Raw genomic sequence first — 23,207 nt, 5'->3', positions numbered from 1 at the left:
GTTTGCCTATACCTCTGAGATGTATATACTGAACAGGAGGGGGTCCCAAGACTGAGCCCTGGGGGACGCCACTTGTAACCGGTTTAGAGTCGGACCTAGAACCTGCAACTCTCACCGTGTGGGTTCTATCCCTGAGCCAGTTGGCAACCCATCTTGTGACGTAGGGGTTTATGTTTAGGCTGGTGCGCATGTCTATAATACCAGAGTGGAGAATGGTATTGAAAGCCTTTGCGAGGTCTAGGTAGGCTGTGTGGACCTCCTTTCCCTCGTCTAAAGCCTTGATAACTGTCTCAAAGAAGTCCACCAGGTTTAGGAGGCATGATCTGCCCATAACAAAGCCAAACTAGGTAGGGTCCAATGTATGGAGGTTCCCAATGTCTCTGTTAATGAGTTCCATGATGATGCGCTCCATAGCCCCAGACCAGGCTAGTCGGGCTTGTAGGGCGATAGTTCCTGGGGTCCCTTGTGGCTCCACCTTTGCGGAGCGAGATAACTGTTGTGTGCTCCACTCTATTGGTACATACAGGCTGAGTTTGAACAGTGTGTTTAGGTGAGGGGTTAGTTCATTTTGGAGCTCGTGTAAGACGTAGCCTGGGACACTGTCTGGTCCCATTGAAGCTGCGTTTTTATCTTTGGCTAGGGCTGTTTTAACCTGTGTGTCATTGATTGCCGGGGCTGTACATTCTCTTCTGGTATGGTTATGGGCCCTTTAGGGGGTGAGAGGGGGGTGAAGTTTGCACTAAACCTGTCTGCCAGAATGTTGGCAATATCAGTCAGTTCAGTGTATTTTGTGCCATTCTGCACTAACTCAGAGCAGATCTGAGAGTTTCCACTTAGGTTCTTGACATAGCTAAAGAACGCTTTGTGGTTATCTTTGGAGTCCTTGCCAATTTTTCTTTCAAAGCTAGCCTTGGATAATTTTATGAGGGATCGTAGTTTCTTGCTGATACTGATCAGGATGTCTTTCCTTCTTGGGATTTTAATCTTTTCTGTACTAGTATCCTCCTCCTATTGTATAGCTTGTTTATGGCAGGGGGTCCACCAGACTGTTTTCCTTTTCTTGGAGGAGTCCGTCTTGGCTTTGCTTGGGATAGCACGATCCATGCATTCTTGCAGATACTCATAGAGTGCCTTTGTAAGGGATTCAGCAGCTTGGTCAGTGTTGTCCTTTAGCATGGGGGCTGTGAACCTTTCCACCTCGGTCTTAAGTAACATGACGTTTGCTTTTGAAAAGTTTTTCAAGGTGGTTTCCTTGATTGGGGGTGGGGGCGGAATGTGGATATCCAGAGTGATTAGTCTGTGGTCTGATCTAACCAACGAGGGGTTGACCAGTGTGGAACACCGGTCGCCCATGTTGGTGATGACCAGGTCCAATATGTTGTCACCTCTGGTGGAGTGTTGACCAGTTGATCCAGGACATTTGAGTTTATAAATTCTAGAAAGCGTTGGGCAAGGGAGTTAGTACTTGAGTAGTTCTCCCAGTTAATGTTTGAATAATTGAAATCACCCAGTATTAGGGCGTTTGGTAGGACCTTCATATTTTCCAGTGTCTGCAGAAATGCAGAATGGGGGTCCTGGGTCATAGTGGTTGATCTGTAGCAAGCTACAATTTGAATTGCAGTTTTGCTCGTTGTTAATTGCACATGGATGATCTCTGAGGCATCGTGCTGCGCCACTACATATGGGGGCTAGGATGACTGTTTCTAATGTGGAAATGTAATTGTTAATACTTAACTCTTCCTCTGAAATAATTCTAAACTTTTTTGTGTCTCTGCCTCCAGCTTCTGTTAACATTTTATAGTTTACTTATGACTGCCCTTCTTGCTGATTTACTATTCACCAAGGAAACTATTTAGGTGTACAGGCCAAATCCTAAGCAGTTAATCAGTCTGCCGACCATTTAAAACCTAGCCTAAAACCCTATTCAAAAGTTCCCTCTAGCCTCAAAGAGGGCAAGACAAAATAAAGCTGTGGAGAATTTGAGACTTCCCATCCAGTTAAGTTGGTTTTCCTTGAAGGTGGCAAGAGTAGTACTCTGCTTGACATGTAGTAGAAGTTTGTTCCAGAGGTGAGAGATATATTATGATATGAATCCATCACATCAGTGTGTCTGATGTATCTGCTGATGAATGTTTAGTTCCCTTAACCAAGTACTTACATTATGATACCTTTAGTTCTTTGAAGGAATAGGAGATCAAATAGGGTGGGATCTTTAATATTTCAAAAGGCTAGACATATCTCCATGGAGAAGTCCATAAGAAACTGAGTACAGAAAGACTGCCAGTCTTTCCTGATAACTAAGATTTCTGAGGCCACTGATCTTTTTATTTATGAATCTCTGAGGTCTCTCAAGTTGTGTGATGTGTTTGGGCAAATACATGCCAAAAGGTGCATTATATTCAATAATGGAGCTGGTAAGATATGAGTAAAGTGGAATTAAGACCGCTTTGGATCTAGTGGAGATGACTTTAGAAATTAAATGGGACAGGTTTTTCCAAACTTCTTTGGAGCATGATGGTCAAATGATAAGGAATTATTGAAAACCTTACAAAAGTGTCCGATTGGAAAGATGCATCTCTTATATATGGTAAGTGGAACTGTTTTTTACCAAAATGAACTATGCCACATTTTGTTACATTTCAGACCATTGTCCTTTCACCAGTTGTTAAGTCTAAGTCATGCTGGACCAGCTGTGAGTCAGTTGAAGATTGAATAACAACAACCAATTTACAATTATCTGCCAATTTAGTTAACCATAGGCTTGTACTGTTGGTCTGAAGGTCTGAGAAGTGTATGCCAAATAGGAGAAGGCCCAAAACTGATCCCCGTGGTACACCATTGGTAACTTTTTTTATCTTTCAGAAGTGACACCTGCAAATTTAACTACATAGGTTCTGTCAGACAACTGTTAGCTGTTCTCAGTACAACATAAGGATTTATATTCCGATTTACAAGACTGTCAGTAATGCCTGCATGAGGGATAATTTCATAGGCTTTGGCCAGGATTAAATATGCTTTATGCACTGATTAACAGTATCCACTGCTTTAGTTTCTTTGCTTAAATGAATGAGGCTGAAGAAGCAGGATCCTCGTTTGGCAAATCCACACTGATTAGGGTCTAGAATTAAGAGATTTTCAATGACCAGATTAATGAAGTCAGAGGTAATGTGCTCCATAGCTTTGCATATGAGGCTAGTAAGACTTATGGGTCTATAATTACCAGGGTCCATGGTGGGCCACCCTTGTGTAATGGCATTACAATGGCTGTTTCTCAGGCTTCAGGAATGTAACCAGTGGATAGGTTTAAATTAAAAAAGTTAAGTAGAGGTTCAGAAAGGTCATATTTGGCACTGATAAGCAGGCAATTTGGTGTGTTTTCAGGGTGCATGGGTTAAGTATCCTTACTTTTGAGAAGTTTTGAGAGAACCTAGTCTGTAGTAAATAAAGGGGGAGGGGGCTGGGATTGTGGAACCTGTGGAATACCCATAACTATGGGTGGAGTAAAATTTGCACTAAATTTGTTAGCTAGGTTATTAGTTCTTTGTAGCATTATTGTGGACTAGCTCCAATCGTTGCTGGATATTAGTACTTAACTTTCTGACATAGTTAAGTAAAGATTTGCAGTTATGTTTGGATTTAGTGGTTATTTTACATTCATACACAGCTTTGAGCTTCCTAATGGTTCCCTTAAGCTCTTTGCTATTTTGCTTAAGTTTGCTATTAAGGATGGTAGAATAAGACACCTTATATGCATTAAGCAGTTTTATTCTCGTTATATAATTTTTTTCTATGGGTATTCTACCACAGGAGTTTTTTTTCTCTTGTTACATAACTTATTTATATGGATATTCTATCATGGGAGTTTTATTTCTCTTGTTATATAATGTATTTATATAGATAGTCTACCACAGGAGTTTGTTTTTAAATGTCTCATGATATTAGGTGTGGATAGAGATTGCCTTGTCAATGGAACTAATTAAGTGGGAATAGAAGTCAGAGGCATGGGTAGCAGCCTTACCAGTGGGATCCTTCAGTTGAGGTTTACAGCAGAATGTATTTAAGTCATCAAGTAACTATGGAAGGTTTGCTTTTGAGAAGTCTCTAAACACAAAACTACTTACAGGGAAGAACCACCAGTTGTAAAGGAAAAGGTCACTAAATTTTAGGGTCTATATTACAAGCCTGAAAGCTGAAAAGAGCGAACACTCTGATAAAGCTGTAAATATCGAATGTACTAAATAGCGAAGACACGGAACAGCGATTTTTTTTTTTCCCCAGGGAAAAAAATCGCTGCTCCGCAAAAAAAACAAAACATATGCAAACACAACATAAAGTGGAGGGCTGTGCCTCCCACACCCCCCTACTTAAATATATTAACTCCGAGGTCGCACCACAGTGCAGGAAATGGCAAACTCCTGAAAACAGCCCAGTGAGTTTTTTCCTTGGGGGAAAAAATTGCTGTTCTGCGTCTTCGCTATTTAGTGTGTTCGATATTTTAGCTCAGTCAAAGAGCGTTCGCTCTTTTAACTATTCGAGCTTCTGATGTAGACCCAAATTATAGGCTGATTTCAACCATTTGTCCTTTTGGATTGTGTACAGTTTCAAAGTTTTCACATTCTCTATTAATTTATTGTGCAGTTCTCTGTGCAGTAGTCTGCATCCTTAACTGCAGATTTTTTCCACTTCGTTATGTTTTTATTGTCATTAACTGATCCAAATACATTAGTCCCATACAAGCATTCAGACTTCTGGAAATTTCTGTTGCTTGCAGCCCCCATTCTGGTGACCTTTCTTGGGAGCCAGCTCATTCAACCAAGTAGGTTTGTTTGCCTTTTTCAGTGATTTTTTTTTCCAGCTTTGTTGGCTGCACTATCAATATCCCTTGGCTTCTTTTCCTCTCCAACCTTCTGTCCCTTAATGAATTATACAGCACTGTGGTCCCTTCCAATTGTTAGATTAGGGTGTCTCTCCATCTAGAGTGGTAGTTTGGGTTCCGTATCCCCAATATAATTTATGTCTAATTGTCTTGCAGTATGTCTCAAATTAGAGACTAAAAAAAAAAATTCTAAGAAAATAACTTCTGTCTTAAAGCAATAACCATGCAAGGGAGCAATATGGAAACAGCAGCTCACAGTCATACAAACATTGTTTATTAATTCTTTCAGATTAAGTACTTTTGTCTGCAAGATTTCCTCAGAATCTGAAATAATATAATCAAAATAACATTTAAATTCAATGTATATAATTAATAACATTCACATGATTAAACTAAACCAAAGTTGCTTAAAATACAATTTCAAGTAAATGAAATATAGTAAGTGATTTAGATACAGGTTATGCAGTATAACTGTTTTTAATATTTATGGTTTGGGCAAGTCTAATGAATCATCTGTAGAGAATTTGTTTAACATGATTGATTAAGTCTAAGTTAGTTTGTTGATGTTTAGGTATTATATGTAGTGTGCTGTATAATGTTATGCATTATGGGATGTGGTACTTATTTAATCGAGTTAAGGACAACCATTTCAGCATAGAAAACCAAACAGGCTATATTTAAATTGGGTGATGTAGCACAAGCTTCTTCCACACATGGGACTTTACCTTCTATAGCTCCTTGTTTAACATAACCAACCCTGGAATCACACATTCTCAGGGCAGATTTATTTACTGACATTTGATTACAAAGAAAGTCCAACTGGGACGGTGCCCATTTACAAAGGAGGTCTGGGAGAAAACCTCCAAAGTATCAGAAAAACATTTTAAGAACTAGTAAGGCCTTGTTACGTTTAATTCTGTTGGCTGCCAAAAAAGCAGTTACAAAAAATGGAAATCAAAGTCTACACCAACTTTATTTGAGGTATTGAATATTATAAAAGAGATAAAATAACTGGAAGAGGGATCTTTAGAAATGGAAAGGAGCAAATTACATAGAAGTAAATAGAAATTGTGAAAACAATACATGCTATAGTAATATTCAGGATGAGGAGGAGTGAGGTTTGAGGGAAGACAGGAATTCGGCAGTTTTTTGTCATCTTAGACTAATGATAGTGGCAAAGAAAATATATGTGATATACATTGTATTTAAATGGAAAAATATTAAAATGGTTTGTTTTCTTTTCTGCTAATGTATATCTGCCTATATCTTAAGTGATAATTTAATAAAGGTGTTTAAAAAAACATTTTAAGAAAAAGAATTTAACAAGATTCAACAATACTGCAAAAATCTATACAGTTTAAATTGTACTAATTTGAACATAATGTTAAAACATTGCTTATATGACAATAATTTAGTATTTAGAGAAATTTTAGCGAGTTTAGGGAAATTGAAGGCAAGTTAGTGTAATACGAATTGGAATTGCAATGTGAAGTGAGAGAGAAAGAAACAAGTTTATGGCATAATTAGAGTCAGGGAAAATAAATTGAAGTTTGGAAGTGAGTAAAGAAGGGGAGAGTAACGGGGTGTAAGGTATAAATAGGTACTTGTTTTAGAGATACAGTTTTATCCTGAGTTTGAGCAAGGACAGAGCCAACTTTTGGCTATAGGAAGTCTTTCAAAATTATTTTAAAGGACTGGAGGGAGGGTACTGACCTGATGGAGTAACATGGTGTGGATACAGACCATGCCTAGCAGATTTGATAGCTTTGTGGACAGAAAGATATTTTTGATCACTAGATTGTAATGCTGGAGTGAGAAAATAGTTGTGTAGAATGGTATTTAGTACCAGACAAGCAATGATCCTGGATAATTTAATAGGTGGTAAGAATCTGTGTATGTGCTAGCTGATGGGGTAATGCTAACCATTTTAGGCTCTTTATTTCTGTTCAATTGTAGGATCTAAAAGGGGTATTTGCTGCAGATTTAGCAACTTTATTATAGCATTGTTCAACTTTTTCTTTTTGTAATAACTGGAGGTTAGTAAGGATGGAAGAGCCATAAAACAGTGTGGGGAGGAGCTAAGCAGTAGGAATTGAAGTTTGTTGCATTGGTGAGAAAGTTTTTCACTGTGTAAAACATCCCTAGGTTTGGTTGATTTTTTTTTATGCAGTTTTGTATATGCAAGTTGAATTTAAGATTATCATTCACTATCATCCCTAATAATTTGCTGTGAGAAGTGACTTCAGTGGTTATATTATTATGAGAGAGTATTTTAAATTTTGCTTTTTAATGAGAGAGGGATTTTGGGAAAATAGTAGCTTATTTTTGCCCCCGCGGTGATGGTGCTGCTGCGGTAGCGTTGTCTCACAGTAAGACGTTGTCCGGTTCGATACTCAGCTAGAGCATCTTCTGCATGGAGACATGCGTGAATGGGCGTACCTTCGTTGAAGGTTGTGCGTCAGGCCTGGCAAGCCGATACGTAAAAATCAACTGCCAATCATTAGCGGACCGGAGTTCCCCTGTGACGACCCCTAACCGGGAAAAGCCAAAAGACAAAGTAGTAGTTTATTTTTGGGGGAGGAGTAGTTAAGCATGAGTTGTGAGTTACAAAGCCATGTTTCAGTGTCTGTTAAAGCTTTCTGAATATTTTTTTCTATCCTGCAATGCATTCTGCTTTTATTGGATAGACAAATTGCATTATTTGTTTGTAGTCTCTTCATTCTAGTAGGTCAAAGCTATTTAGGATATTTAAGAAAGTTCTCTGATGTGCATATGAGTGTGAAGTTGTCTGCATTTTGTATTAGTGTGACCTGTTGTGTGGATGTGTGGAGGGTGTTGGCGAGAATGATAAAGAGGAGGGGACCAAGGATAGAGCCTTGTGGTACACCAGTGGTAACTGTGAGTATGGAGAGAGTGTAGAGTTCCATTTTACTGACTGACCTATTGACCAAGTAGCTTTTGAGTTATAAAAGGGTGGGTTGAAATCAGGGTTGCCAGACATCGCTATTTGAGCGTGACTGTCCCAACATCAGCAGCCCGATTCGGAGTCCCTCACTGCCTGTTAAAATCTCTGGTTTGTTTTTTTTTTTTTTTTTTTTTTTTGATTGGCCTGTATGCCGGTATACGAGCCAATCCAAAAATTGCAAAGCAGAGCTACTCCTGTTTAATGCGGAACTGCCTGATGTTCCACATTGAAAAGAGGCTCCACTGAGTGATTTTTTTGATTGGCTCGTATACTGGCATACAGACTAATCAAAAATTGCAAAACGGAGCTGCTTCTTTTTAATGCAGAACTACCTTATGTTCCGCATTTAAGACCCTTTTTTTTTTTTTACAAATGTGGCAACCCTGGCTGCAGTAGACCTAGTGACAACATTTGAAGTTGAAGTAGACGTTTGCTGTGACATACTGTGTTGAAAGCTTTAGACAAGTCTAGAAATAAGGAGACTAGTTTTCCATTTTCTCTAGCTTTATTGACATTATCTATAAAGGTTAGATGTGTTGTGTTAGTGCTGTGGGAGGGATGGAAGACATTTTATTTGAAGGACAGGAGTTCTTCCTGCAGGAAATAGTTCAGTAATTGTTTTTAAATACATTTCAAGTATTTTAGAGAGGCAGGATAAGCTTGCTATAGGTCTAAAGTTAGTAATGTCTGCTGAATTTCCTCCTCTGTACAGTTTTTTTCCAGATAGAGGGGAATTTGAGATTTCTGAATTGAACTATTTATAAGGATTGAGACAGGATAAGCAGTGTTATTGGCTGCTGTTTTAAAGTACTTTAAAGATCATCTGCTGAAGGAGAGCATGGTTTGAGTTGGTTTAGGAGTAAGTTTATATAGGATGTGGGCACAGATTTGAAGGTTAAAGTGGATGTGTTGATATGTGGCTGCTGAGCAGGGTTGGCATTAGATGCTGGGAAGTCCTTTGTTAGAGACACTATCTATTGCAATTTCAAGTGGTGAGTTAATGGGAGAGAGGTTAGGTATGAATTTTTGGCTAGGATGTCAGATTTCTTTAATGGTTGACCAGAATTGTTTTATAAACATATTTACTATTTACATAAATGTTGTTATAGTATGTATAGTATATATCTCTCTCTGGCTGCATAAATAATGCCCCTCTCTCTGCTGACTGTCTTTGAGGTATATGGGGAACAAATGGACCGTTTGACAGAGAGAGGATCTGAAGGGTGGCAGGCAGACTAGTGGAGGCGGGGGAAGTAAAAGCTAAAAAAAAAAAAAAAGTATGTCATACAAAATGCATGCTGATATTGATCTGTTGTGTCCGAGTCTGGCCATCAGGAGAGCCTGTAATGCAGCAGTCCTCAGAGAATGATGGATTTCTGCTTTTCTCTTTTTCTTCCAAGGCATCCTAAGATTTCTGAAAATAATCAAGGAAAGCATTAAGAATGTCTGGAATAGGTAGTGCTGCAGTGCTGTACCATCCTGCAGCGGCTGTAATTTCTGTTTTTATTTTTGCTGCACTTTTGTTGAGCAGGCTTGGGTGGTGGTATTTAAAGATATGCTTTAAATATGAGGTAATGTAACATCCGTTTAATGCCCTTAAAAATTTAAAGGTTTCTGTTGTGTCCCTCTTCAGGATGTGTATCTGGGAAACTTCTAACCAACTCGTAAGACCATGGACATGCTCATTTGAGAATATTAGTACAGAGATGTAGGTTTGGTTCTGGAAATGAGTGCAGTATTTCACCTTTGTAATTATGTACAAGTAGTGTAATGAGTGCTGACCTTTTTGGTAAGAGGAGAGTCCTTGGAGATGAGTTCCAGGCCTCAGGTGACCTTTGCTGCAGCTCTTCTTTGTTAGGGTGATAGAACTTCTCAGTAATTAGGACTTCAGAGCTGCTTCCCCTTCTGTCTCTCTGAACATAATGTCCTTTAAGTCAGTATGTTCTGCAGTGATTTTAACTCCCAATTTGCAAGACATTGCATTTGAAGTAATTGGTTGCCAGGCACCAATTTTTAAGCCCCTCTTATGTTTGTGTACATATCCTGTCATAGCTGCTAGCTTACCTGTTTTCTGATCAACAGTTAGACCAAACCAGTGTTGGCACATCATGCAATCTGTGTGAACTTGCTGTAGATGCCATTTAGAACAGCTGAAATAAGTACTCCAGAAAAGATCAGATGTAAAACTGTTTTCTGAGGGTGCACCATTGTGGATTTCTGTGGCTTATTGCAGAGGCTCATTGATGAGCAAAGTTAATATGCATCTCATGCCTGTCAAGCAGATGTTCTTCGTGTTTCACTATTGCAGTCATCACACTTGGGTTATCTGCCTGCAGTCCTCAGTCAGCCCGAATACCAGAGTCTTGGGATTTCTGCGTTGGATGCTGTCGATTTTTCCATGACATCAGGTCGTCAGGAGTATAAAACAGGCAGCCAATGCCATTACATCAGTCTTTCTTGCCTTGAAGGAGCCCGAAGCAGAAGCAGTTTGCAAGTGCCAGTTTGCCGCTAGCTGAAATTTTCGTTTTTCGAGTTTCAAACCTGAAGTCTTCTAAAGCTAAGCACCCCGTTGGGTATTCTTTTTTCTTGCTCTAACCAATGTCAGAAAAAGTTAACAATTGTCTTGCCTGTGGAAAGCAAATACCTCTCAGAGATTTTCATTCTTACTGCGTCACCTGTTTAGGCCCAGACTACGACGGCCCTCACTGTTGGTTTTGTGCCTTGTTTAACGTCCGAACCTTTCGTCGTCTGGCTATTTTTGTTGCTAAATTCATTCGCTCTCATTCTTCGTATTCAGAAATGGCTTCGGTAAGCCATCCGTCTACCGATCTTCCAAAAAAGCGCAAAGATAAAGACAGAGGCAGACCGCGTAGGTCAGAAACTGCTGACGACACTTCCGTTAAGCTAGTCACCGTCAGACGGTACTCAGTGAGGTCCCTTTGCAGCCCCTGATGGCCACTTCTACAGATTCGCAGGCCTCTGCTGAGACCCATTCAGAGACCGGTATGCCGCAAAATATGTCTTTGACTATGGAACTTGCGGATGTCTCTACCTTGGATGGGTCCGGAGCCGCTGTGCAGGCACTGGATTCTGAGGGTGTATTCCGACCTACCGATATTCACATTAAACCAACAACTTATTTTTTTAGCTAAAACTACCAAGTTTCTCAGGCCCAGAGTACTCACTACTCCTAAAAAAACAATGACCAAAGCACAAGCTCAAGCTCCCATGCTTCAAAAACAAAATCTTAGAATGCCTGAAGACCTTATCACCCTAATTAGGGGAAGCCAGCCTTCCCCTGATAAGAAACCAAGAATTGAGTTTCTTTCTGATTCTACAGATCAGGAGTCCAATGACTCTGACCCCTCTGAATACCAGGACATACCCTTATCTACCTTTGAGGATTCAGACGCAGGGGAATCCATTCCCTCTGCCGCACCTCTAGAGGATTTTTCTTTTGGTGAAATCTTGCATACTTTAAGAGAGCATTTCCGCTGGAAATGCCAGGATTATCCTCAGTCCAAAAAGAGACTCAGAGAATTTTTAGAGTTGCCTCAGCACAGGCCCCTAGCTATACCCCCTGTCCTGGATGTTGTAGATGCTGTCTTTATGGAGTCCAGTCTTACTCCAGACACTTTACCACTGGCCCCTAGAAAACCTGATAGGTACTACAGAGTACCTGATTCTCTCAAATTTCTCTTTAAAAATCCTACTGTGGATCCAGAGACCATTTCCCAGGGGCCTAAATGTGTTAAGGCTACTACAGCCAAAAACCCTACTCCTTCAGACAGGGATTCCAGAGCTTTAGACAGATGGGGTAAGAAGGTATATACCTCTGCAACTCTTGCCATCAGGACATTGAATTACCAGTTTCATATGCTGAAGTACCAGCAACATATTATGGAACAAATTATACAAAAATGGTGTTACTTCTAGATTGTGCAGAAAATAAAGATTTACAAGAGTTACTGCATTCTGCAAACCAAGTTAGTAAGTATAATTTGCAGTGTGGCTTTGATGCCCTAGAAGCATCTTGCAAGGCTGCAGTCACTGGATCTATACAGAGAAGGCATGCTTGGCTGAAGGAACAAACCTTGCCAGACCATGTCAAATCAAAATTACTAGACACTCCTTTAAATCAGGACCATTTGTTTGGTACCAAAGCAGAAGAGGTTCTTAAAAAGATGGAAGAAAAAGCTAAATCTATGCAAGCTGTTAAAGAATTCTTACAAGTGCAGCCACCTAGATTCACTATGCACTGTCCTACAAAAAAACGGGTCCTTTCCAGCCCCTTCCAGGCCTTCACAGTCCAAACCCAGGGGAACCAGACCACCAAGACTACAGTCTTGGGCTATGCAGAGATCTAAACAATGGAGTGCTCCCACCTCAAAAGCCACCCCCTTATGGTAAAAGTTCACAATGACATGTCAGTTATCTTTCCCAGCCCTGCCCATCTACTTGCGCCCCTAGGAGGAAAACTTGCCCTTCATGCCAAAAACTGGATGTCCATTACTCAGGACCGATGGGCTCTAAACAGTGTATCCCAGGGGTAGATTCTACTTCCATTCCCTGCCAACCCCAAGCGGGTTTCCAGATCTTCCTCCAAACCAGTGGGCAGAGGCTCAAAAACAAGTACATTCCCTGTTCAATATCAGGGCCATCCAACCTGTTCCATTAGAACAAAGGGGACAGGATTTCTACTCCAGACTGTTCCTGGTGCCCAGAAAAGAGGGCTCTTGGCACCCAATCCTGGATCTTTCATTTCTCAACACCTTTCTGGTGGTCCCAAAATTCAAAATGCTAACCCTGCAACAGCTTCTCTCTATGCTAGCCAAGGATGCCTGGCTAGTCACCCTAGACTTAAAAGAAGCCTATCTGCACATCCCCATAAGGGAGTCTTGCAGGAGATATCTCCGCTTCAGGGCAGGCTAGTTCTCTGCACTTCCCTTTGGCTTATCTACTGTGCCCAGAGTATTCACAGAGTGCCTGGCTTCAGCCATTGCATACTGCAGGCAGAGAAATATCCAAATTTTCCCATACTTGGATGATTGCCTGATTCAGGCGGACAGTCAGGAATTACTACTTCAACACCTGGCATTTGTAAAAAGACTCCTATCTTCATTGGGGTACACCATCAACAAAAAGAAATCACAACCGGTGCCCAGTCAAAAAATTGTATTCCTGGGAGCAAGCTTGAACACATCTTCCCAGATGGCCTTTCTCACTCCAGAAAAACAGATCTATTTGAACAACTACTTCAAACACATGGCCACCGAAACCCAGCTTTCTGCAAGGAAAATACTGCAAGCCCTAGGGTTCATGGCCTCATGCATTCTGCTAATTCCATATGCAAGACTGCATATGAGGAAACTTCAATGGTACTTAAAAAGTCTTTGGTGCCAACATTCTCAGGACCTGGAAACAGTCATTCTGATCATTCCTTGTCTAAGGGGCAGAGTTCCTTTGGTGGACAGAAGCAAGGGACTGCCTTCACTCAACCCTTCGCCGCCCAAACCCTGACTACAGATGCATCAGACTATGCATGGGGGGCTCACATGGCAGGCAAATGCATTCAGGGAAAGTGGACCCCAGGATTTCCTGCACATCAACCAAAAAGAGATGTTAGCTGTACAATATGTTCTGACAGCCTTCAAATACCTAATCCTTCCAGGACAGCTGCTGATAAAAACATACAACACCTCAGTTATGTGGTACATAAACAAACAGGGGAGAACCCATTCTTACCCACTCTGAAGGTTAGCCATGGCCGTGTGGAACACAGCCTTGAGCAACCAAGTGCATCTGCAAGCGCAGTTCCTGCCAGGCAAACAGAATTCACTGGCAGACGACTTAAGCAGAAATCTCCTGGACCCACACAAGTGGAAACTGGAGCCCAACACCTTCAACCTTCTAATCCGGAGGTGGGAGACACTGGAGGTGGACCTCTTTGCCTCCCCCGAGAACCACCATTTGCTCAAATTTTGCACCAGGAACCCTCATAGCAGGGCCTGGAAGTTGGATGCCTTATCCTTCAAATGGGAAAACCTCTCAATTTTTGCCTTTCCCCCTCTGTTCCTCCTCTCAAAGGTACTAGTCAAGATCAGACAAGACAGCCCAAGGGCAGTTCTTATTGCCCCAGATTGGCCACGCCAGCACTGGTACCCACTCTTATGCAGTTTGACAACAGTGCCAACCTGGCACCTTCGTCAGACTCCTTCCCTGTTGTCTCAGCAGGAGGGACAGATTTTGCATCCACAGCTGCAAACCCTAAACCTTGCAGCCTGGCTTATCCCCTGAATACTCCACCAGCAACCCTCAACAAGCAGGTGCTGGACATCATTCTTGAGGCCAGAAGGCCTAGTACTAGAAAATCCTATGCTGAAAAGTGGAAAAGATATTGCTCTTGGAGTCAGTCTCAAGGAAAGGACACAGCTGTGCCTTCCTTACCTCAAATCCTTGATTACCTAGCAGAGCTACTCCACAGAGGCGTATCCTTCTCCTCCAGTAAGATTCATGCCTCTGCCATCTCAACTCATTATAATACTGAGCCACCTCTATTCTCTCACCCTGTCATCAAACAGTTTCTGAGAGGGGCTAACAACTTAAGGCCCCCTAAGAGAGCACCCATCCCTGCCTGGGACCTTAACTTTGTACTGGAAAAGCTCATGATCCTCCCTTTTGAACCTGCAGCTTCAGCAGAGTTAAAATTCCTTTCTTGGAAAACAGCCTTGGTTTTAGCCATAACCTCAGCTAGAAGAGTGTTTTGAGTTACAGGCACTAATGGCTGTGGAACCCTTCATTATTTTCCATGCTGACAGGGTTTCCCTCAGGACTAACCCGTCCTTTATGCCTAAGGTGGTCTCCAGTGTGGCTCTAAACCAAGCCATCCATTTGTCAACCTTCTTCCGTAATCCTCACAATAAAGGGGAGAGGATCCTGCACTCCTTGGATGTGCACAGACAGCTCAGGTTCTAAATTGACAGGACTAAACCTTTCAGAAAATCTGACCAACTGCTAGTCAGCTTTGCTACAGGGGCAGAGGGCAAGGCCATTTCAAAGCAAACCATTTCCAAATGTATAGCACACTGCATCCATTTCTGCTACAAGTACCATGGAAAATCTACCACACAGGGGATCATAACACATTCCACTAGGGCTACTTCCACCTCTACAGCTTTTCTCAGGGGAGTCCCTACCAGGGACATTCTGGAAGCTGCAACCTGGAGTTCTGTACACACCTTCACCAAGCATTACCACTTACCTATTTCTTCTAAATCTAGAGCTGGATTTGCTACAGCAGCCTTACAAGGCCTGCTAGCCAGCCCTAACTCCTCTTGAATGCCTCCACCCTTCCTCAGCTTTGGGAATCAACCCAAGTGTGATGACTGCAGCAGTGACACACGCAGAACATATTACAGTTGTGTACACTTACCATAAATGTAGATGTTCGAGTGTATTCACTGTTGCAGTCCTGGTTTCCCTCCCTCCCTCCAGCCCCGTTTTTCTGTATCCTTTCTACCTGTCCTCTATATGGCCATTTTTTATGGCAGGGGTATTTACTTTGTACTGGTGGTGTTCCACACCATATACTAGCTTTCTATTTGGGGGGCTCCTGACATCTGGGGCATGGAAAACTGATGTAATAATGTTGGCTGCCTGTTTTATATCCCTGACGACCTGACATCATGGAAGAAGCAACAGCATCCGATGCAGAAATCCCAAGACTCTGTTATTCGGGCCGACTGAGGGCTACCTGCAGGCAGATAACCCAAGCCAAGTGTGATGACTACAACAGTGAATACACTCAAACATCTACATTTATGCTAAGTGTACACAACTGTACTTTCTGCACCTGTATAAAGCTATTTTGGCCTGCTCTGAAGCTTTTTAGGTTACCACAGAGCAGAGTAAAGATGGTAAATATACCAACTCGCCATTACCTAGAGGTAAGAATTCCTAACATTTTTTTTTCTAGAAGATTAGTAGCAGTACTCCCCTTTCCTCTCACCTCCAGAGCTGTTTAGGTTGATTAGCTACTCTAAATCCTTTTTAGGTGTAAGTGTGTGTGTGTATTTGTGTATTGGGTATCTTGCAGTAGATTGGTATCGCTTTCAAGATGTGTCCTGCTTCACATCCAGTTATTTTAGGGTTAGCTCTGTACATCCCAGAACTTGTTTAAGCAAATAATGACAGCAATAGGCAAGTGGTTTGCCACTGGTGAACAGAAAGCATTTAAGTTTTGTTGAGTAGGCAAAAAAGTTTCAGATGCCCATTCAGCCTTCTTTTGAGGAACGTTATCTTGACCACCAGTAACAGGCTGTAGTTGAGTAGGGAAAATTTACGTAGTAAAATGATCTTGTTCTCTTTCTATTTCTGTGGGTAGATTTAGTTGTGTATCTCTCTGTCTAATATATATATATATATATATATATATATATATATATATATATATATAATTTTGTTAATCATGTAAGTCTCAGGGGTGTTTTGCATCCTTTAACCTTAATGAGATATATGTATCAAAGTCAGAGTTGACCAAAACAAACCGGCTCATTTTTTGAGGTTTCTTTAGTGAGCTCATTCAGGAATTTGAGCATTATTGTCTTGATAGCTTTCTAGAAAGTGGTGCTGAGTGGTTTTTTTTTTTTTTTTTAATTAGACTTTACTTGTGACCTAGGCTATCATTGCTGGAATTGTACTTATGAGCTTACACTCTTCTTGCAGGAAGAAGGACTGGATTGATATCTGATCAAAGCTGCATGGATCCATTAAGCACTGCAAACTACAATTTTAAATGAATATTTTATTCACTATCATACAGTTCCTTTATAAGAGCTCAAGGCAGCACACCTGGTCCCAGTATACTTTCTGCACTGGATTAATAACTAGGGCACTATTTTTTGTAGTTTGATTTTGGTACATGAAATAATGTTGCAGTAGGGTGGCAAGTCCATGATACGTATGTTAGTTACACATAATGTGTATAAAGGCTGTTTCTGTGTTTTCATCCATCTCTAGGTGAGGAGTGCATTGATCAGCCACTACAGTTCATCACTACTTTTTACAAAATTGCACAGCCTTTGGAGGTTGTGCTTTATCCTTTGATTGGAATTGTCCCATTCCCTTTTCTTAGAGGAAAAGTTAGTTGTTTTAGAACTCTAAATGAACATGTTTTCACTAATTATTTGAAGAGTGTTCCAGTGATGCAGTCTACCTTTAAAAAATTGAAGATGGTATTCCATATGTATAAAGCAACAAGAGTATGCTGTTTTTCCAGTAAATTTCAGGGAGGTAAAAAAACTTCATTCCTTTTCTCAAGAAACCACACAGATGCTAGTGAGCACACAATTTATATTTTGCAAGGTAAACGGTGATTAGATTATGTATGATTACACTAAGTATAGCATGATCAGCAGAGCAAAAATGTCAAGGAAACAGAACTTGCTCAATTTTGTTCAGTCTACATCTTCAGGTAACAAGATAACGATCTACGTGTTTGTGCTTCTGATTTTTGTATATGGAATAGACCAAAGAGGTTCAGTTTCACTTGGTTAGCTTCAGGGCTTGTGGCTGGTGGAGATGATTCATTTGCATGTAGTAACTGCAGGACCTTTTCTTCCAGTCAGATGATGGGTTTTTACTTTGGTCATTGTTGCTTCCAATGCAAGAATCTGGTAGGGAGCTCGGCTAGTGAAGTGAATCCTGAACACAGAGGACTGAAGATCAGCTGTAATCTTTCTCTCTATCTCTCTCTCTCTTTTTTCTTAATTCTGTTATTCATTGTATCCTCCCTGTCCCTCTGAGTTTATTTCCAGCATTCATGGAGCATGTTACAACCTATCACACACACACACACACACACACACACACACACACACACACACACACACACACACACACACACACACACACACACACACACATTTTAGAAGACAGCAATTGCTCTTCTACTCATATTTCTCTCACCCAGCTTTGTCTTCCCATGTTGACTTAGAATTGCGCCTTTGAGTCACCATGATGGCACTTATTAGCATTTCCTTCTTAATCCTATGCCACCACACCAGGTTTTCAGTTGTTTGACATATTTTTATATATTAATTCATAGATGTACATGCAGACCAGGATACACTTACTGTCTTTTCTGCTGTCAAGCAAATGTGGTATTATATAATTGTTTTAATAAATGAAGTTGGAACATAAGTAGAAAACCAGAGAACATGAGTATAAAAAGTGCAGTGCAAACTTGGAGCATAATAGAAACGAAGATGTTTGACTTCAACATTATGAATTTTTACTCACCTTTCTTATCTTTAATTTTCACAGTGCCGTGTTCACATGGACAAATTTGCTTGTGGTGGTTGTGGAGTTGTGCGGCTCAGAGCAGGAGGCTCTTGATTTAGTCCCGCTTGTGACAAATGTAGTCCTGGATGAGCATCACCTTATTGTTGGAGTGGTGGTGGTGGTTGACCCTGGAGTTATACCCATCAATTCCCGGGGAGAGAAGCAACGCATGCACCTAAGAGACAGTTTTCTGGCAGACCAGTTGGATCCAATCTATGTAGCTTACAACATGTAATGTGAAGATGCAGGGGGACACATGCATTATGCACAGAGACTTCAAGCAAAGGAGGAAAAGCCGAACATAAGGCTTGTTTTATCTGCCATCAAAAACAGGAATTTATTTAAAAAATTAACTTAAAACATATGTGAAAAAAATGAGCACCTGTGTATATTCCATCTGTCTTGCAGGGGGTGCTTTTTATACAAGAAGCAGGAGTAGAGGGGAACTGACTCCATGGAGCAGTGAGGAGTGTTAATTTTTTCTTTTTTACTTGATTTTAGTTTTGAACTTCATGCATACTTGCAACTTTAGTAACAAAGTTACTAATGACCTCCTTTAACTTAGTGTTACAAAAACTGTTTACCTCTGTTTAACAGGTGGGAAAATAATTGTATTTTATATATATATGTATGTATGTATATGTATACATGTACAGTTTCTAAAGGTTCTTGAAAGGATTTGGTGAACTCTATGGCAAGGAATTATCTCCTCACCCACCATTCTAAACAAAAGGTTATTTATGATTCTGTCAACCTATGTAAACTTTTCAGCTGCTGTCATTGCTACTGATGAGATGAATGTGAGATTAGGACTTCCGTTCAGCATTTAAGAAAATTGCTCTCTTTAACCCGTCTTCTGGCTTGATAGCTTTTGAAAGTTAAGCACTGAAATGTTTGCTAATAAAGACCTGGTTTCATTTACAAACTAATGTTCTAAGCAGCCTCTTGTCCAGCCTGCCACAAGGCTATCAGTGACCTAAATGCCACGTTTCGGAGAAGACTGATGTTACCTACTAGACCCTTAATAGTCTTGGCTCAGTATGTGCATTCATCATCATCCAGGGTAAAGCACAAGAACTTCCAAGCAAACATGGAAAGCATCAGGGAGAGAGGGATCATTGAGAGAGAAGAGGTTTGATCCAACTATGTTCAGCCCCTACAGCTTTTGCAGAATACCTGTGAATCTATATACTTGCCATAGAGTTGAAAGGGACATTGCTTTTATTATGAATATGTAAATATTAAAGTACAGTTTTATCTGAGCTTGCCTATGGAAAATGATTGTGTCTAATGAAATAGACTGTTGAATACATACACCAGAGGAGCGCTACTAGCATGTCTCTTCTTTCAAGTGCCACATGACAACATTGTCTTAATAACTTATAATGCCTTACAGGTTGAGGTTGAGAATGCTGATAGTAATAAAGCACTAAATGTTGAATATTACATTGTTTTGCACATGGTAAGGTGACACTTCAGGACAAAGCTGGATTTGGTACGAGCTCCATCGTACTACTGTTGAGTGATCTTCTTTATTGGAATTCTGTCACCAGTGTTAATTTTAATTTTTTATTAGAAGTTGAGTCATAGTGCGCAGACTTGAACAATGTCACCCTTTGGTCTCTTGAACTTGTCAGGTTCGTGTTTCCAAGGATCTTCAGAAGGGTAGTCTGTATTTCAGGTTTGTAGAGCAAGGTTAGCTTTAGGACTGACTGCTGGTCATCATTCGGAGGGAAGCTGTCATTATGCTGCTGCTATTTCTAACCTTCTTTACAATGTACATCTAATATTTATTTAATTAAAAAACAAAAACGTATGAGGGTGAGCAGGAAAGAAAGGGTATTTATGACCACTGAAGTAAATTTTCTAGAAGCTGACTTGAGTGTTTCATTCTTGAAAGTGAACAGAGAGAGAGTAAACTTACTGAGGAGTTTAACACAGAATGATTTGAACAGAAAGTTACAACTGCAATAGGGAAGGAAATACTGCATGGTCTTGTTCTGTGTTTGAGCAGTGACGCAGGACAGTAATAGCTAAGGCTCCAGTAGAGCAGCTAATATTCATCATGAGGCTCTTTAGTTAACACGAGAAATGGAGACTTCTGCACAAGTGACAGAAATAAACATTTGAGACCCCTCAATTACAGAGTTTGACACTTGGAGATCTTGTATGAAATGCACTGAAATATTGACAAGGTAGTAAAGAGTGAAATAATTGTAGAGTATCTTTAAGGGAGCAATATAGAAAAGGGAAAAAATAGATTAAATAGGATCAAAAGTTACAAAGAAATCTAAGATAAGTATAAATTTCTGTAATAGAAAAAAAAGAGCGGGAGAAGTAAAGGTGCTAAATAAATAGTTGTGTGGAAGCTGATAGTAAAGCAACAGTTAATTCCAGACAACTTAGTGGGAAAATGTGGAGAAAATTAGTGACTGGCACTAAAGCAGGGGAAAAAAAAGCCTTGTTCAGGTTTGCCTGGGAAAGGTAGAAGAGCATGTCAGGATTAGGGAGCTAGGTAATGAATGGATTGATTGGAAAGAAGGAAAAGACCAAGCAAACTTTCTAAATGTTGCTTCCTGTTGGGGTTAACAGAAAATGAAGATGGGCAATAGTCCTGTCGGAGAGGGGGGATGGTAAGTTGTATGAGATAAGGTTGGATAGATGTAGCTTTTTGAGGAAATGGGAACAGTGTGAAGGTTGAAGGACAAAAGGCAAGGGTCAAGGTAATATTCCAGCAAGGATCCTTTTATATAGCAGGGTTGCAAGCTCTATGGCTAAAAGTCATATGAGCCCAGTTCGTTTAATGGCTTGGATTGGAGAGGAATAATAAGGCTTAGCTTGTTCATTTCTCTTCAGTTGGAGGGGTAGGAAGTTTCTGTTCTTGCATGCTGTCCATTGTTGACTTCCCAGTGTAGAGCAGGGATACAGTCTACAAGGGAAGCAGAGAGAGAGTTATTTATTTGGCCCAATAGGAGAGATGTACATCATCAACGCCCACTGTACGCCAACCCCCTGGGATGTGAATGGGCATGCACAAGGACTAGAGCATAGTGAACAACCCTTATCTTCCATTGTGGTGAAGACAGCTGCCACTCCAAGTATGCTCGCCCATTGTCCCAGTGAAAAACTGAGCCAAATGGCTCATGCCCATGGAAATTAACATGTTTAAGGAGTGGTCAGGATAACAGAACTTGATGATTACCACTGGGGAATGGGTTAAAAAAAAAAAAGCTGGATTTCTGACAAATCCACTGATGTAACTGTTTTAACAGGTCCCTGAAAGTGGGTCGGTTCCATTTTCAAGGTGGAAGCTAGGAGTAGGTCAGGTAACTACTAGCAGTAACTCTAACTTCATCACAGGTAGAATAGTAGAGGTTATACTGAAAGTAAGACTAGTAATTTTTTTGAAGTGTAATGGATTGTTGAATTTTCTTCAAGCATAGCCATTTTTTTCCGGGACTTTAAAAAAAAAAAGACAAACATAATAAACGGGTATCTTTACATACAGAGAGAGATTATAGAATTGCAGTTATATTTTGGAAGAGGTGTTGACGCAAGATGGTCTTCTAATCCAAGGTGTCTGTTTTGCAAGTATGCCTCCCAGTGAAAACATTTCCCTGACTTTTTTTTTTTTTTTTTTTATATAACTCTGAGGGCCCAACTGCTATTACATCCTTTTGTGCTGATGTACCAGTTAAGTCCACAGGCACAACTGATTTGATACCCAGGACCATTGTTTTTCAGTGTTTTCCTTTAGGAAACACTTCAGTCACACTACTTTCTTACTGACTAGTAACACTGCTTACCTTAACATTTTTTCCCTCAAGGACTTCCCTGTGACACAGTCCTATTTCTTACTTTAATATTTCTTTTAGTATGACTCCTTTCAGCCAGTCAGAAGTCTTTTTTCATACTATAAGCCATCCTTTGTTACCAGAATGGCTGGCATATTGCTGTTTGATCCAGTTTACCATTCCTTGTGTATAGTTTTGTTATTCTTTTGTATCCAGTACTGATGGCTAGCAGAATTATCATGTTTTCTTTTAAAAATACTTACCAATACAGTGGCATTGTCCCATACTAATAATTATTAGGTTTCTGTTTTGTTTTGAAGTGTACTACACTAAAACCTGTTTTTTTTTTTTTGTATATTTGGTCACAGTATATCTGTATTATTGTATTAGCTTCTCCAAGGCTGTTCAGTCATCCCTCAGCCTGGGAAAAGAATGGCTTTTGTAGTACTTGATACTGTACTACACCCAGATAATGCACCAGAGAGTCCAGAAAAACATACTTGTCTCTACATAAATCCATCCCATTAAGTTTTAGATGTACTTTACATCCTGTAATGTCTGCTTAAGTTATTTGCAGCCCTACACCTATAAATGTGTGCACTGCCAGTACCTTTAGGTTATTTCAAGTGAGATGTAGAATCTAGTGCCACTGTGCTACACTTTGAGAGACTTTCTGCCGCTGTCTCTAAATTGGCCACTTTTTATCTGACAAAAGTTGCATGTCAGGAGGCTTAGTAAATAATACTGAAAGACAGGAGGTGTAGGCTAATCTTCATGGTGCATGTATCTTCACTGATTCCTCTCCAACTTTAGTGTACCACATGACATGATCATCAATATATCTAGATTATGAGGCTTAAAACTATACACCTATGTATAGTATTGTGTCTCATAGAAGGAGTCTGTTATTGAAAATGGAAGACAATTACCACATTTTTGTTTATCTTTTTAAAATGCTGTGATTTTCTGTTTACATTGTAGGGCAACCTCATTTTAGTGGCACAAATGTCTGTTCCTCTGAAGGGTCTTTAGAATTTCCATTTCTACCATGCTTTCCTGCATATTTGATCTACCTAAATTGATGCTGCCTTTCAGGTATGTTCTTTTGTCTTCAGTAGGATCTTAGCACCATTTCAGTTTGTCCTCTTGTCTTCTTAGAGTTTTATACCTGTCTCATAGTGAGTAAATAATTTGTTCTTCAAGTGGTTGCCTTCTAAGGATTCAGAAAGTC

At 40.3% G+C, this 23,207-nt stretch overlaps 1 protein-coding gene across 3 annotated transcripts in view; it reads left to right on the top strand.

Annotated features, from left to right (window-relative positions):
• The window catches only part of DIP2B (disco interacting protein 2 homolog B), a 2,678,679-nt gene extending 2,659,235 nt beyond the window's left edge, over positions 1-19,444 (top strand). For all 3 annotated transcript variants that reach the window (XM_044083475.1, XM_044083472.1, XM_044083474.1), the window contains exon 38: positions 18,165-19,444. In XM_044083475.1, the coding sequence (XP_043939410.1) occupies positions 18,165-18,417 (253 nt within the window). In that variant the 3' untranslated portion in view covers positions 18,418-19,444. The remainder of the gene's footprint in view (positions 1-18,164) is intronic.
• The last annotated feature ends 3,763 nt before the right edge of the window (positions 19,445-23,207 follow it).

The sequence above is a fragment of the Protopterus annectens genome, chromosome 9.part0, assembly GCF_019279795.1.
Source record: "Protopterus annectens isolate FY-2018-M chromosome 9.part0, PAN1.0, whole genome shotgun sequence".
In the NCBI taxonomy this organism is placed as follows: domain Eukaryota; kingdom Metazoa; phylum Chordata; order Ceratodontiformes; family Protopteridae; genus Protopterus; species Protopterus annectens.
This window is presented reverse-complemented; position numbering and strand designations above follow the sequence as displayed.